This window comes from Orbicella faveolata, unplaced genomic scaffold (assembly GCF_042242905.1).
Source record: "Orbicella faveolata isolate gen_17 unplaced genomic scaffold, um_ofav_v1 contig_1, whole genome shotgun sequence".
Lineage (NCBI taxonomy): Eukaryota > Metazoa > Cnidaria > Anthozoa > Scleractinia > Merulinidae > Orbicella > Orbicella faveolata.
In genome coordinates, this window is record NW_028301536.1 from 15,953,646 (window position 1) to 15,969,629 (window position 15,984).

General features: G+C 38.0%; 1 protein-coding gene across 1 annotated transcript; it reads right to left on the reverse strand.

Annotated features, from left to right (window-relative positions):
• Positions 1–1,626: 1,626 nt before the first annotated feature.
• On the reverse strand, positions 1,627–14,773 carry LOC110049348 (ubiquitin thioesterase zranb1-B-like). Its single transcript, XM_020755143.2, has 6 exons — positions 13,220–14,773; positions 10,924–10,995; positions 7,082–7,280; positions 6,537–6,781; positions 5,856–6,085; positions 1,627–3,713 (listed from the first exon to the last, which is right to left on the reverse strand). The coding sequence occupies exons 1-6, from the start codon at positions 14,403–14,405 to the stop codon at positions 3,552–3,554; spliced, it is 2,094 nt and encodes a 697-aa protein (XP_020610802.1). The 5' UTR covers positions 14,406–14,773; the 3' UTR covers positions 1,627–3,551.
• Positions 14,774–15,984: the final 1,211 nt, after the last annotated feature.

The window sequence follows — 15,984 nt, forward strand, 5'->3', positions numbered from 1 at the left end:
GTGCTGCCAGTGAACGAAAACGGAATCAAAATATATGATTTGGAGTGTGATAGAGAAGATGGAAATGAAAGCAGCGTTAGTGTAAGTCCTGCCAGTACAAGATCATCTGCTGCGGCGTCCTACGACAAGTCCATCTCGATTTCCTCGGGTGAAAATCCTGAGGAATCGAGCATTAGGGGTAATCACTGTGATCGAGTGGTCCAAGCTACATCAGGATTGGCGGATACAGGAAAAGAGGACACGGTGAAGTCTCGTGAACGATTTGGGTGGCAGAAAAACAAGGATGGGCTTTTTAATCTCAAACTAAACAAATTGGAAGTAAATAATTTTGGGAAGAAAGAGTAAAATAAATAGTGCACTTTTGTGACGAATCCATTTGATCCATCACCCCTTCAAGATTGTTGATAATAAATTTTTGATTTTGTGTGATTAGTTCAGTTGGGCTGAATACGACCGGAGAGCAACCACGCCCACGAGAAACATCACTGTTAAACCACCCTTTTCAAATGTTACTGTGTCTAAAAGAGAACTTGAATTGCATTAAAGATCATTGTCACAATAGAAGAGTAATCAAAAGGCAAGTTCCTTCTGATCGTTGTTCTTTTCCGTCTTTTCCGCCTGCGATAAAGACTGCCGTCTTGCGCGAGTGCTCAGAAACTGTATCTTGTAGGGCTGTTTGTCTGGTAATCAGTCATGTCATGTCGCCCGAGGTCACCTCGCTTACTACAGATCTACTATAGCCAATATGTCACACTACAGGTTCTATAGCCAGTATGGGTGGAAAGTACTACCCATCTTATTGCACGACTAAGTTAGTTCAGTGGGCTAGTAACTAAAATCAACACGATCAGGTTGCTCCATTACCGGTCCAATATTGTCCAAGTATCAAACCGGGTGTTGTAACCGGTTCTACGGATTTGTCGGGAACGGTCGAAAATAACACGAGAAGCGATAATAACGGAACGCTCTTCAATCCTTAATACTCTTCGATGTTTACGGGACAGGATCTGGATCTGGATCTGGATCTGGATCTCGATACGACCAACGAGACGACGGCTCAAAGTATGTCTCGAATGACACTTAATATTTAACATGTCACCCAACGTGTCACGGTAACTACACCGGGCACTATCCCGGATGATTAAGTACGATCACTCTTGAAGATTTTCTGTAGTTTCATGGCTTAGGTTTCTGAGAGAACCTGTTTTCCAACTCTATTTACCGTCAGTTTTGTTTAACATCAGACGTGAGTATACGCAAAGTCGGCTCCCAGTCAGAATTACGCGTTTGAAGTTCGAGATGTTTTTCCACTCCGTGATCGTAGCATTTCTTCTTAACAATTTCCGTCGTGCAATAAATCTCTTTAAGGCAATGTCAAGACCTCGGGCCGATATTCTACCACAACGGCCCTCGCGCTTGATTAATAAGACATATATAATCTGGTTCCCAGAGCTTCTCACTCTTCACGAGATGTGTTTCCTCTAAGGGGATTATCTGGGTAAGAGATAAAAAATTTCCTCGAGCCTTTGTAAATGTGACATCAACTTTGTACCTCAAACCTTGTTTGACTGACAAGGTCACAACAGCGTTCTGCAAAGGGCCCATCCACTTTCTATCATCACATAGTTCTTCAACACAAAGAGTTGAGTGTTTTATTAACAACAGTTTGCTGTGTTTGGAAATTCACAAGCACTATAAACAAAAAATCCAAACAGAACAAACCAGAAAAAATACAAAACATCAACACAGTCAAGTTATCCAGCAGTTACAGTGAACCTTAAAGGTAACAAGTTAAATTCTCCCGAGCAACTCCATTATACATTCTTTCAATGGTACTTCTGGTGTTGCATCAGCACTATCCCCTTAGTCAGGGACCGCGGAGGCGGAGGGGCTGGGATTTATTTTCTAGGGCTCCAGATGGCGCGCAAATGCAAGATAACAGTGACCTTAACGTTTGTTTGTATTGGTCTCCGCGGTCCCTGTATGTTGATTTGCGTCTTCTTTCTCACTACCTCTTAACAAAATATTATGTTGATATTATAAGGAGAAATTGTACATTTATCACTCTCAGTAATACAAGAGTAAAAATAGAGAAGACTAAAAGACAGCACAGCACAAGCAGTAAGTTAACCCTTTGAAAAAATAACTATATACAATGTGCAATTGATAATACAACCTAGCTGAAAATACTTTTTATACAATCATTTCCTTAATATCCTAGAAAATTAAATGATACACATTTCAAATGCAATAAGCACAAGTTTTGATGAAAAGACCATATTTACAAATGACAACCATTTGTTTTCAACACTTCAAGAATATTTTAGTGTGGAAACTCAATCTTCATAAGTATAAGCGGGTAGGGACTAACAAAATTGATTCAACTTAAAATTCAGTTTAAACATTTCGTATTTTTTTATCATTCATGTTTTGATTTGACTAATAAAATGGACACTTCTCAAGTTAGAGAATATACTTAGCTAACTTTGAATCGTGGATGACAAGTCTTCTTTTCTCATGTAGATATCTAAAATCTGAGTGATTCACACAACAACAACAAAAATTACACAAATTACTGATAGGATATTTTCAATCACTCTTAACATCATATTAGCTGGACAAATAACAAAAGTAGGGTTACTAAATACAAATATGGTCTAAACTTCAAACATATTTTAATAATGAAATTGCAATGTCAATAATAACAATAATAATTATATTGCGATTTTATAACATAAACTATTATAATGATTTGATTATTAATTAAACCCTACTCATGTAAGATATTCTGTGCCTAATCAAAGAACTACTCTGTAACAAACATGTTTAGAATCATTTCTAATGGAGTCTAAAGAAGATGGGTGCAAAAAAGGGTGAAGCAGGCCGAGAAAAAAGAAGTGTTACCACAAACTCACTAAGTGCTAGTGTCCAGTTTATTTAACCTCTGACTCACAAATAAAGTCCAGTTAATGAACCAAAAGCAGAGTTCGGTGTTTTAATTTAAACGTTTCAAAGGTGCATATCTGAACCGATTTGTTTAAGTTCTATAACAATCTATATTGTATCATAATGGGTCTCCCATGTAACTACAGAACCAACATACAATTTCAGGCAAAATCCTCTTGAACTAATTACACTAAATGCAGAAAGTCAAACAGTTCGGTCTGAATGTAGTTTACATGTAGAAAAACATGACAGCTGTAAATCGATTCACATAAGCGAGTGAAGGAAGGAGCTCCATAGCAGAGGAAGACTTGTAGTCAGGAAAGGGCTAGTCAAAATGACCTGGTAGTTACAGTAATTTGGATTAAAATTTCAACCAGCAAACAAAAGCAAAATTTGAGGTCACGCTGACCTTTGGTTACAGGCAAAATAACAGTGTACTTTGAATCCCTGCAAGAGGAGACTGGATCCTTTTTCCTTGCTATAGGCCATTGAAAATGACTACTAACATTGTGCAGGTATAAATTTAGCATTGGTAATCCAACACTACGTGTACATAATATATGATATTGTTTGCACATGTTGTATCTGATGATCTAACATAGACATCACTTTGTTTTGCTGAGCTTCCTGTAACGGTCTAACCAGTCATCAATCAGTTGATTGAGTAGTGCAGGTCTTGGTGTAACCTTCTGCTGTGCCACAAGGACCCCACCCTCTGTCACACAACAGTCTAGCCACTCACGCAACAAACGCTCTTCGCTGCCCCTCTGAAAAGTTAACAGCATAACAGGCTCAGTTCACTTGAAAACCATACTAGGCAGCTACAGAACTTCAGAAATGCAATTCTTTTTTAGTACAGTTTAACCTCTCTAATTTGGATTAGAGAGTCTTCAGCATTATACAAGTCACAGATGTGAGGTCAGTGTTAAGGCTCCAGTCATAGTATAGTGCTCTTCAAGTCAAACTGACCCAAGCAGGTCTTCAAGGTGCAGCTAACTTTTTCAATAAACATTTATTGGATGCCATTGCAGTTTTTTCATGATAACAGAATAAAATTAATTGGTTAAGTATTGTTTCAGCAGAGAAATCAATTAGGGGTGCTACAAAGAACTAGAAATACTGATGGAAAAAGGTGATATCAAATGTTAAATTTATTGTACATGTGTACATAATAATAGTCATTGATTAGAGATCATAAACAGTACATTGTATTGAATAAGAAATCATCATTGGTTTGTCCATAATATACAAGTCAAATAGACAAATTTGGCTAACTCACACGCGGGTGTCACGTGACTTGAATTGGGTACAACCCCCTCATTTTTTCTTGGTACAACAACAACCAAAACAAGTGCGTATGTATTGACATTTAGAGAAAAATAAGCCACGCTTCAGCGGTTTTGTTGCACCGGAGACTGTCAGAACAGCTCCGCTAAGATCTGAAAAGATCTGCCGTTTCACAGGTTTCTGTTAAATTTTAAAAGTCTCCTCTCTGTTTGGATCGTGAAAATGAAAAGAGATCCACGATATTTCAACGTCAGTACTGCAGCGAACACTTTACATCAGAAGATTTTATTAATCCTTACTCTAGTAAAATTAGATTGAAGGCCAATGCAGTTCCTTTTTTTTTCATGGGATAAAGATGAGCAGGAGAAGGTCCAAGCAGTGAAGAGGTACGCTTCAGAAAAGATGAATCAAAGCAGAAAAGAAAATGAAGCAACGGATTCGGCAGCATCTGAAGGAGAATGTGTGATGTTAGTCTTGACTAGGGCTGGCGAAGAAATTATTTCTCAAAAGGCACAAACATCTTGAGGATGAAACCTGTAGTTAATTAGATGAACATCTTAGAATTCCCAGGTTACATAATTTTTCTGTATCCTACCTTCTTTCCGAATGTACAACCCAAAGAAAGGGGGAAAATTCATTACACTTTTCACAGTATTTAACAGTCATGGTGAATTCCTAAATATCATAACAATTTCTGTTGCCTAATCTAGATAGAAAAATGCAGATTTAGTGGGATACTACAACGAGAAAATCAAGTGTTATTAACACAGAGAAACTGCTCTTGAAATATACCAAGACTGGGGTAGTCATGTAAAGATTGCATCACTCGGGATATCTTTGATATTAAGACATGAATAATCATTCGACTAGAACAATGATGCAAATACATGATTGTAATGTCCACCGCTTCCTCTCTTACAAGAAGAACGTGCTTAATTAATTAAAAACTTCTGCCCTGCCATCGCTCTCCCTGAAGATTACGGCTAAAATGAGGCTCTTCAATTTTTCTTAGAGATCTTTAGCAACATGCCTTGACATGGAAATTCTCCAACTACTTACACGTGTAAACATCGTCAACATACCCTTCCCGAAAGAACTTATAGCTTTTCTCTCCAGCATTCTTTTTTCCGCCTTGCTCAAGCCATGAAGGCCATGTTTGTTGACCCAAATTTTGGAAAATTTCTCGAGATTTTGACCATTTCTATTCTTTATTGAATAAACAACTACAGCAACGCACATGATTAACACAACAAATACAAGTGGCTGTAATAATAAAGAAAATGTTAAGGGAGCCGCGTTTTCACACAATGTAAACACCCGATTCAATGTCACGTGTGTGTTAGCCGAATTTGTCTATTCATACAAGTTAAGGTCTGTTGTCCGCATTAGAGGGGGCTGTATTATAAAGGGAGTTTTTATAACTGGCATTTTGCCCAGATCAAGGGAACTGGATCAAAGTTACTGGCCACAGAGTCATCAAAAGGTGGTAGAAATCATCTGTTGCCTACAGAAGAGGAATCTCAAGTAAATCAGCAAAACAACTTTATTCTCTACACAGATTTTTCAACAATGTTTTAAAACCATCTAATATCTAATCATAATGAATTATGTCTGGTCCTCACCTCTTCTGCTGACAGAAAGTGAACAGGTAGCAGTTTGCCTTCATAGTCAACCAGGGGCAGATACGTCACATGAACACTATCTATACTATCCACATTAGCTCCCGCACCAAGCTCGTTGGAATTGTCTGTTTCCATAGCAACTAAGGCAGAGAAATGTCCTCTGGTGTAGCCCAGCACTAATGGATTTTTCCAGCAGAAACTCTGTTCCCATAAAACAGGAAGATAAACACCTAAACAGACAGGAAAGACAGCGGAGTAAGAAAATGTACTTTACAAGAAATACAACACTTCCAGAATGTTACATGCTATTCATTCCTGTGATTGTCTCTAGAGTGCATACAGTAAATTCTATCCAAAGAGGAACCAAATGATGTGATAATATACCACCTTTGAATTCGAAACACAGTGGACAAAAATTTATGCAAAACATAGTTTGTAACAAGCCCACAGAAGAGTTACCAAAGCAGTAGTATTTACCGGTATGTGAGTCTTAACTGTGCATTTCTGCTACTTTATGTGTCAAAACAAAAGGACACACAAAGAAATGTTGTCCATTGCAGCCATTAGTGGATAGAATCATTGACTGACAGCCCAAATAACAGCTGTGAAGAAATGTCACTAGTATGTGTAGAGTAATAACAGTTTACACAACAAGTAGGAGAATAAACAAGTCAACAGTACCTTGAAACCTAGCTAGCCCAAGCACCTCCCCTCTAAAGCTCTTGACATATTTCACACCGTAGATGATGACAGGTCTGCGGAGAATGTGTGCCAAAGCAAACACATGTGTCTGTTCCAAGGACGTACCAGGTTGACCTGCAAGACTGAGAATGGAAGCCCAGTCCTGTTCCCACTGGTCTTCATCCAGTGAGTACTGCAGTGTTTCTGCCTGCATTGATTCCCACTCCTTGTACCTGTTGAAAAACCTGTTGACATAAAACACAACCTGGGTTGGTGGTATGAACATTAATATTGATGAACATAAAAAAAAATCGTAGAATTCTTATAGCTTGGATCAATTAACAGGAGAGTCTCTGTTTATGTCAACACCCTTTGATCCTCTCACTAACAAGAATGTTTTCAAAAATAAATTTTGCCTAGTAAATTTGAAAGGGTAATAAGTTGATAGCTACTGTGCCATTTAGTAACTGTGGCAACTTTGCATTTCCTCAATATGGAATAAGATATTTCCTTTTGAAAAATGTAAAATTCCACTTGTGTCTTACCTGGAGCCTCCTTCAGTTAAACTGTCATACAATGCTCTTCTTAATGTGTTATCCCTATCAAACACCCCATATGAAGCCTGAAGAACTGAGTCAAGAAGACAATCTCCAGCAGAACGATTCCACAGGGGATAGATCCTACTGCCTAGCTGTTCAGTGATCTCTTCACTCCAGTTGATAACAGGAGACTCCATTTCTAAAACTAAAACAACAAAAGAATGCGTAGTTCCAGAAAAATATCCATACTTCCTCCATGGAAATTCCAATTAACTATCAAACCTTTCTTTACATGTTTGGTCTTACAGAATCTAGGCACCCCCAGAAAATTCCAGCCCCTTCTGTGGGGAGTATGGATATTTTCTGGAACTGCACAATGTTCTGAGTGATTGAAAATCTCAAATGAATTTGATGATTTTCCTTTAGTTGCATCTCATATTGTACCAAGAAATTAGATGTTTGTCACCCTAGGATGTTACAGTAAAAGCCCTGTTAAGAGTGCCTGCCTGTAAAAATCAGACAAATTCTTAATTTCGCGGCAAGGGTCGAAAATTCGATTTCGCTAATATTCTTATGGTAGATAGGCTAGGGCATGACAAAAACTACTGGATAGTTTTTTTGGCAAAATATCCTTTTATTTCAAAGAAATATGCAAATTACCAAATTCCGTGAAAATCGTCATTTAACGCACCATTTTATTAAGCAAGTTTGAGAGCCTCGCATGCAAAGCCACATCATTCTTCCGTCTTTAAAACACTGAAATATTTTTGTGCAATGTTTAAATGTGTACTGGGTTGATTTTAGGGAATGTTGCGTTGTCTTTTTGGGTGCAAAATAATTAAATTTTGAAGACATGTATTTCATTCACTTAAAAGTACTTCGTGAATATAATTAATTTTCACTATGTGCGAAACCTTCAAATGGATCAAGCTTCTGGTGGTTGAATTGCAGAAGGATGGTCTACAGATTCCTGTAAAAATTTCTTTGGGCAAATGATTGTGAGCGACGCGAGAGCTTTTCAAAGTACGTCAAAAATGCAAATATTTGACCATCCATCGTCAAATTTCAATTTACGGGTTAGACGTATATTTTAGCATGTGCCACACGACTTGACCTATAATAAGTTGAAATAGACACAGAGCTGATAATTTCGAAATGTTCTAACCTTATTTATTGTAAAAGGCAGGTCCAAAGCCGATTTGACGTGTTTCTAGTCGATCTCTCACCATTCGTCGCACATAAAGCAGAAGTTCGCTTTTGTTTACACAAGGTTAACGTCCGATGTACATCGCCTACTGTCAACCTATTTTTGGTCAAATACTATGAATCTGTGACCATCTTTCTGCGCTTATGAACATCACTGCATCTAAGTCTAAAACGGCTGAGTCATTTGTAGATAGTTGCTTGCTTTACGCTTCGCCAAAATATTACGTTTGATCAATTGCTGACCATTGCTGATAAGCGTGTCGGCGCAGCACGATCTTACAGCCGTTATTTGTTCGTCACGCAATGCTGTCACGGCATATGCTGCACATTTTGATCTATTTTGTATAGAGTACTCTCGGGATAACTGAAACAATTTAATCATTGTTCATCTGTTTGTTCATACATATAATAATATGTGTATATTTATATAATCGCGTTCTGTAGTGTACGTGGTGTCGGTCCACGTCACGTTTTTTGTACGTTCTGACGTTTCAGACAACAGCTGATAAAGCTAGTGCCTGTACTCACTAGAATTTTAAGAAAATCGCCATAAGCAAATTATAGATCAATGAAGCAAGAACTAGCTGAAATAAAAATAGGAGATCACAACGTGTCTAATTCGTGAGAAAAACAGACTAAATTTAATTAGTAATTACGTGAGTAAATAGCCCTGGCCATGCCATTTTATTTGGCGTATTTTGTTTGCCTAGTGGTGCGGCATTGGTATGTTGTTGCAATACAGTCCAAAATTATCGTCAGTAAAATATTATAAATAAAACACCTATTGATCGGTTACCTCCGCGGCCACCATTTGGTCATTCCGATAAGGGTTTCATTATTGTCTTTACCCCTATTAAGCGGCCACCCAAAATTTAAGAACTTTGTTTTGGAAAGGGCGATGGCAGATAAGAGTCTGAAATTGAAGGTGCATTACGAGTGATAATTCAAACACACGTCTATCATGATTGTCTTGAATGTTCACCAAGAAATTTATAGCCTGACAGTGAAAAATTAAATATTCAAGGTACACCAATCTCTATTTAAGTGGCTAGCCCCATTAAGCAGTCACCACCCATTTCTCCGAGGGTAGCCCACTGTATTACATGTAAACCAAAAATGATTGCATAGCGCGAAAAGACCTAGGTATGAGTTTAGCGTTACAGTATTACGCAGGGCATGTAGGTAACGGTGGTCGAGTAAAAGATAACAACAGGGGCAATGGTAAACTATTCATTCTTTTCATTTCTTAATTCAATCTCTTCTTACTCAACACGATTGTGTGCTCCCAGTGATTCCAAGCCTTACGGAGCCTTACGTATTAGGATAGAAATTGTCCTACCCCTACCCCCTAAAATGGGATGACAGCATTGCGTGACGAACAAGGAACCGCTGCAAGCAAGGATTCAAGCCATCAAACCATGATGATCAAACGTAATAGTTTGGTGTAGTGCAAAGCAAGCAACTATCTACAAATGACTTAGCCGTTTTAGACTTAGATGCAGTGGTGATCATATGTGTGGAAAGAGGGTCACAGATTCATGGTATTCGACCGTTAAATAAGTTGACAGTTGGCGATGTACATCGGACGTTATGTAAACAAAAGCAAACTTCTGCTTTATGTGCGATGAATGGTGAGAGAAACACGTCAAATCGGTTTTGCACCTGCCTTTTACAGCAAATGAGGTTAGAACATTTTGAAATTATCAGCTCTGTGTCTATTTCAATTTAACATAGGTCAAATCATGTGACGCATGCTAAAATATACGTCTAACCCGTAAATTGAAATTTGACGACGGATGGTCAAATATTTGCATTTTTGACGTACTTTGAAAAGCTCTCGCGTCGCTCACAATCATTTGCCCAAAGAAATTTTTACAGGAATCTGTAGACCATCCTTCTGCGATTCAACCACCAGAAGCTTGATCCATTTGAAGGTTTCGCACATAGTGAAAATTAATTATATTCACGAAGTACTTTTAAGTGAATGAGATACATGTCTTCGAAATTTAATTATTTTGCACCCAAAAAGACAATGCAACATTCCCTAAAATCAACCCAGTACACATTTAAACATTGCACAAAAATATTTCAGTGTTTTAAAGACGGAAGAATGATGTGGCTTTGCATGCGAGGCTCTCAAACTTGCTTAATAAAATGGTGCGTTAAATGACGATTTTAACAGAATTTGGTTATTTGCATATTTCTTTGAAATAAAAGGATATTTTGCCAAAAAAACTATCCAGTAGTTTTTGTCATGCCCTAGCCTATCTACCATGAAAATATGAGGGAACTCGAATTTTTGACCCTTGCCGAGTTATTTTCCATTTTTATGGACAGGGACTCTTAAGCCCCAAGTGACTATTTTACTACCATGAGAGGGGGAAATTATAGAGAGAGAGAGTGGGGTTACTGGAGAAAAGAGGCTTCATTTCAGATCATTAAACAATTAAATTACATAAAATGGATGTTGTAGACTGTTAATTGGGTAGTTCTAATTTATAACTCATTTCCACAAAAACATAAATACAAGTGCAGTGAGCATCTAACAAGATATAGCTGTTCAGAGTTTGTTACAACTTAACATCCTGCAAGGTGGAGTGTTTTCATATATAAAAACACCTTTACTTTCTTATTCTTCTTACCTCTTTGAACATCCCTGTCAAGAATGTCATCAAACACTTGCCTCTGTACTCTTGTTGGAAAGTCCTGGACATCTACACATAGTTACAATATTTTTTGTCAGATTCTGATTACAACATTTAAGTACTTTCTTTTTTAGATTATTATAATTACACTGTATAATCACAAAACATACCTTACAAAGCTTATAGTACAATTACTGAAAATTTACAAAGTTATAAACAAAGTATATTTTCACTACACTTAAATGTATATGTACCCCTCATTGGAGTTTAAGACGAAAAAAAACAAAAAAACAAAGTGCTTGTACTAAGATCTAAATGTTTATGTCTAACTTGATTTCCAAACCTCAATTTGTAATCTTCCATAGCAACAAAATAACTTACTTACAAAGATTATCAGTAAGCATCAGCTGAAATGTTTTCTAATATTTTGAATATACAATTTTGGATAGTTGCGTTGATTTGTTTCTAATTTGGAGCTGTTTGGAATGCGCAATATTGTCTCTTGCAAAATTGTGGTATGATCATCACAGTGATTCCATAATGATATGATACTGTCAGGATACTTGTACTAAAATATTATAAGTTAAAAGAATGGAATTACCATTACAACACAAACCATTTCTGGTGTGAGAATTGTAAGTAGCATATTAGTAATCAAATTTGTAATATTTGCAAGTTATGTAAGTATTAGTATTGCGAGTGGCGCAAGTAATGGTATTGCATTGGAAGCAGTTTAAGTGTTAGTATTGTAAGCAACATGAGTTATCCTATTGTATTGTAAGTATTAGTACTATAAGTAGCGTAAGTGATCATATTGCAGTGTAAGTAGTGTAAGTAATTGAACTGTATTGTAAGTAATGTAGTGTAAGTCTTAGTATTGTAAGTGGCGGAAGTAATCATATTGAATAAGTAGTGTAAGTAACTGTATTAGCCTGGTAAGTAGTGTAAGTAGAGCTCTGTATGAGTATTCTAACCAGTGGGTGTGACAATCATTTTTTTAAAAAAATTCTGACACGCAGGTTTTCTAACAGAGGATGATTTATTTAAATATCTACACATCAGAAATTCTCCCTAACCCTTGAATACCCTTTTCTTCTAGAAGCGTCCAAATATTATTATTAGCAGGCTAATAAAACCAATAAATCCCAGCGAAGCAATAGTGATTATCTTATGAGAAGACTAATAATGTTTTTGTGAAAACTTTAACATCCTCAGAAAAATAAGTATCTTGTGCAAGATTCAGTTTACATGAATATTATATGCATATTTTTCATTTTTCATCATTTATTTTATTAGAGTTATTTTATTTGCATTGTATCAATTTACTGATGTAACACCCACGAGTGGCATTTAAAAAATATGTCACACATAATCCTAATAAAGGAAAACAACCAAATTCAGATGATTTAATTAAAAGCAATGGATCATCAATCAGTTAAATTTCGCAGACCTTGAGAACTTTTCATGTAACATCTCAACATATCAGTACTGTAAATGCAACTAATTTACAAAATACTAGTAAAAAATTCAGATTTGAAGTTATTTAGATGTGAGATTATGAATGGAAAGCACCACTATCTGTTACAGCAAACTCAAACTCTCACTGTTCTCAGTAATCCCTGGGTATTGTGTTTAACTAGAAGTACTTTACTCCGGAATTCCTTTGAATGTTTTGTTATATCAGTTTCATCTACAGCTCCAGAGTACTTTCAGTAAGACCCAACATAGTGGGTGTTCTATTACAAATTGAGATCTATCAAGTTGGCAGTTTTCATGGATCTCTCTTACAATTTGCTCCCTGACAAGTGATGCACCAGGACAACCAACAACTTCAAAAGACCTGCACACAAGACTTACGCCTAGCTTTGATTACAGTTTGTTCCCAGTTTAATCTCGAAACAGTGATGGTAATCAGGGTAGACACACTGGATACTTGCTGGTTATGTTATGGGTTTTCTATGAAACACTTGTGCACTGTAAGTATTTCAAAGATAATGTCCGTCCACAAGACTAGGTCAGCTGGTAAAATTACCAGGCTGGCATTTCACTCAGCTACTGCACTGTAAAGAAACAAGTAGTTTTCCTACTCCCTATTGATGGAATGCCCCAGTGTTTTTGCCATGTAACCCTAGAAACTGGCCACAATGAAATAAGATTAAGAGAATACTACCCTTTCTTCCACAGAAATGTCCAGCTCTAACTGATTAGAAGTTAAATATTAAGATTAAGACTAAGATTATGCAAGTTATAGTGAATGCAAAGAACTTTAACTATAGTAGAATAATGTTCTCACCTGCTGGTAAAACAAATGTGACCTGGTCAGTGAAAAAGTAACAGCGCCAGTCACCTTTACGCTGTCTAATGGTGTGACCCATTTGTTTCCTTATGTCTGCTGCTAGTTCTGGGCAAGCAATGCAAGGAACACGTCTTAAATGATGGCTTGTCACTTCTGGAGTAAGCAATATAGTCATGAGTTCATCTCTTTTAAATTTAAATGCCAAGTGAACTAGTGTATGTCCCACTTCAAAGACTCCTGGTCGGTTCAACACCAAACAGTCTTCTCTCGTCAACTGTCTGGAAAGGTCACTGACAGAGTTTAAATAGCTCTCCACTGATGAAACATCACCTTCTACAACACCTATACAAGCACTCAACCACAACCAATCCGAATCCTGTAGACAATTGCGAATTTGCAGTACCTCCTCATTATCATTAACATCATCTGAGGCTGGGATGTCATAAATGATCTTTTCCCCAGTCTGACTGCTTGGTTGGATTTCTAAAGTGGCCTCACTGACTGATGAAGGGGGGGACCTCCTTTTTGAAGTGGATGGTCTTTTTGCATTATTATCTAGTCCTGCATTCTTCACGATCTCTTCTTGTTTTGTTTTGGCTGGTTTCAAACACTTACAAAGTGCACATTTGGCAGTTTTTGGCCAATTTTCATAAGTACATTGTGGACAGGTCCACTTATGATTTTTTAACAGCGCGCGATTCTTATCATTGTTTATTGTTTTGGAATCAAGCCTTCCGTAGTTACCAACAGAACCCGGTGATTTTGGAGAAACGCTTCGAGAAGAGGTATCCTTGTTGCCATTTCCTAGGTCTATGTGTCTTCCATTCTTGCCTGATTTGTGCTTCGACGTCCGGCACATGGCGCAGTGAAGCGATCGAGGCCAGTTTTCGTATGTACAACATGAACACGTCCATTTTGAATTTTCTTCAGTCTGTTCGGCGTGTCGTGGAGACAGCGCTTTCTTGTCGCTTGATGAGCAAATAATCGGATCAGTAGAGATAATCCTGTCGCTGCTAGCTGCCTCGTAAATATCTTCTGTTACGCCTGTCGGTCTACTCGCTTCTTGCGTGATAACCTGCGGCGGCCTTGGAGCGTAGCACAAAGTACATTTTATAGAACAAGGCCAATTAGAATATGTGCAATACTTGCACGCCCATTTTAAATTTTCTTCTTTCTTTGGCATGATGAAAATAATCTAACAATGACGTAAAAGTTCTTACAGAACGAAGTGAATGTCTCAAGTGTTCACAATTCAACAAATACCGTCTTCTCCTAACAACACCTTCCGCGAAAGATCCCAGAAGCTGTACCAATCTCGGTTCACTATTTCGTCGAGCTCTCGGGCCTTCAACACCGAAAGCTCCGGCCAAACGTCTTTTACCAAGTACTTTAGGTGTCATGAAGCTGATTTTCATGCTCGGCCGGGGTTCCTTTATGACGTTCACGGGAAAAAATCGGCGAATACTTTCCCGGGTTCATCAATATCACAGCTGTCGCCATGATGTTTTGAAAGTGAAAAGCCTCGTGCCGTGACGTCAACAAACATCTGGCATCCTCGTACCCAGATCTCACTCGGATCGAGCGAACCAAACAGATCCACTGGAAGTACAATTTTTTTTCTTGGTCATTTTAGCACCAGACATTCGACGCCGATTAGCGTTAATCCATAAATCCGAGATGGAATTCTTGACAAAAATTCGAAATTAACCAACGCCCTCAAGCACTATGAATTGAAAATTATGCTTAGGTTCTTCACGATGAAAAATCCTATATTTGACCTTGCCTTGATAAACACTCGGAAGTTGTCATATGTAATTTCCTTAACGAGCGGATGTGATGTTTGACAACTCACTTTAAGCTAGACTACTTACGTCGGGCTATAATATTTCACGACCTATCTGTGCTTGTGAGTTCCCTGTCGCTAATTAACGTTCTAGGTATGTGGGCGGATGATTGTTGTACAAGGTTGACCACCCCTTAGAAAAGTCACATAAGGCCGGAACTGAATATATATTAACGCATATTACTTCGAGGAAATATGATAAACGAAGGCAAGGGTTCTCGAGTTGATATCACGACTGTCTAATAAAAGTTTGCACGCAAAAGACCTCCACAGTTATTCCACTATGGCCATGGAGATGCTAAACCACAAGACGCAGTATAGTCGTAAGTCCTTGTCTGGCTATATAAAACCGATGTTTTTGCAACTAAAGTTTGATTTCTAACAAATCCACCGGAACACTGGGGTTGATCGAAGGTCTTCCCCGAGGGAAAGAGTTTCACTGTTCGGGGGGAGAAACGCGGGCTCATTTTTCCGAACAGTGGCTGGTAAACACAAGATGTAGCTGGATAAAACTTGGGGAACGAGCCTATGTATATGAAGCGAAGTCAGGGAAACGTAGAGTAAGCGTTTTCAGTTTCCCTTACTTGTCTTTCGGTTTCATTTCTTCAGGGGACTTTGACTTGGTCAAGCAGACAAAATAAATGCATGGAAACTTAAACGCGATCAGCCGCACGCTTTCCACTTCCTCTTCTCTCAATTTTTTTGGGCGGGGCAAGCACGGTTCGCACTCGGGAAAACTCTTAGCTCTTGTCGTGTGGTAGTAGTCGTAAACTCAATTTAAGAGTCGTTCGTTCTAACGTTTGGTCGTGTGATAGTCCCAAGGTGCTAATAACTGCCTGACGTCTCGATTAGCCCGCGTGACACTGATCTCGTTCGTTGCCTGGCTATAAACTCTCGCGGACAAAAGAAAGAGAAGAAC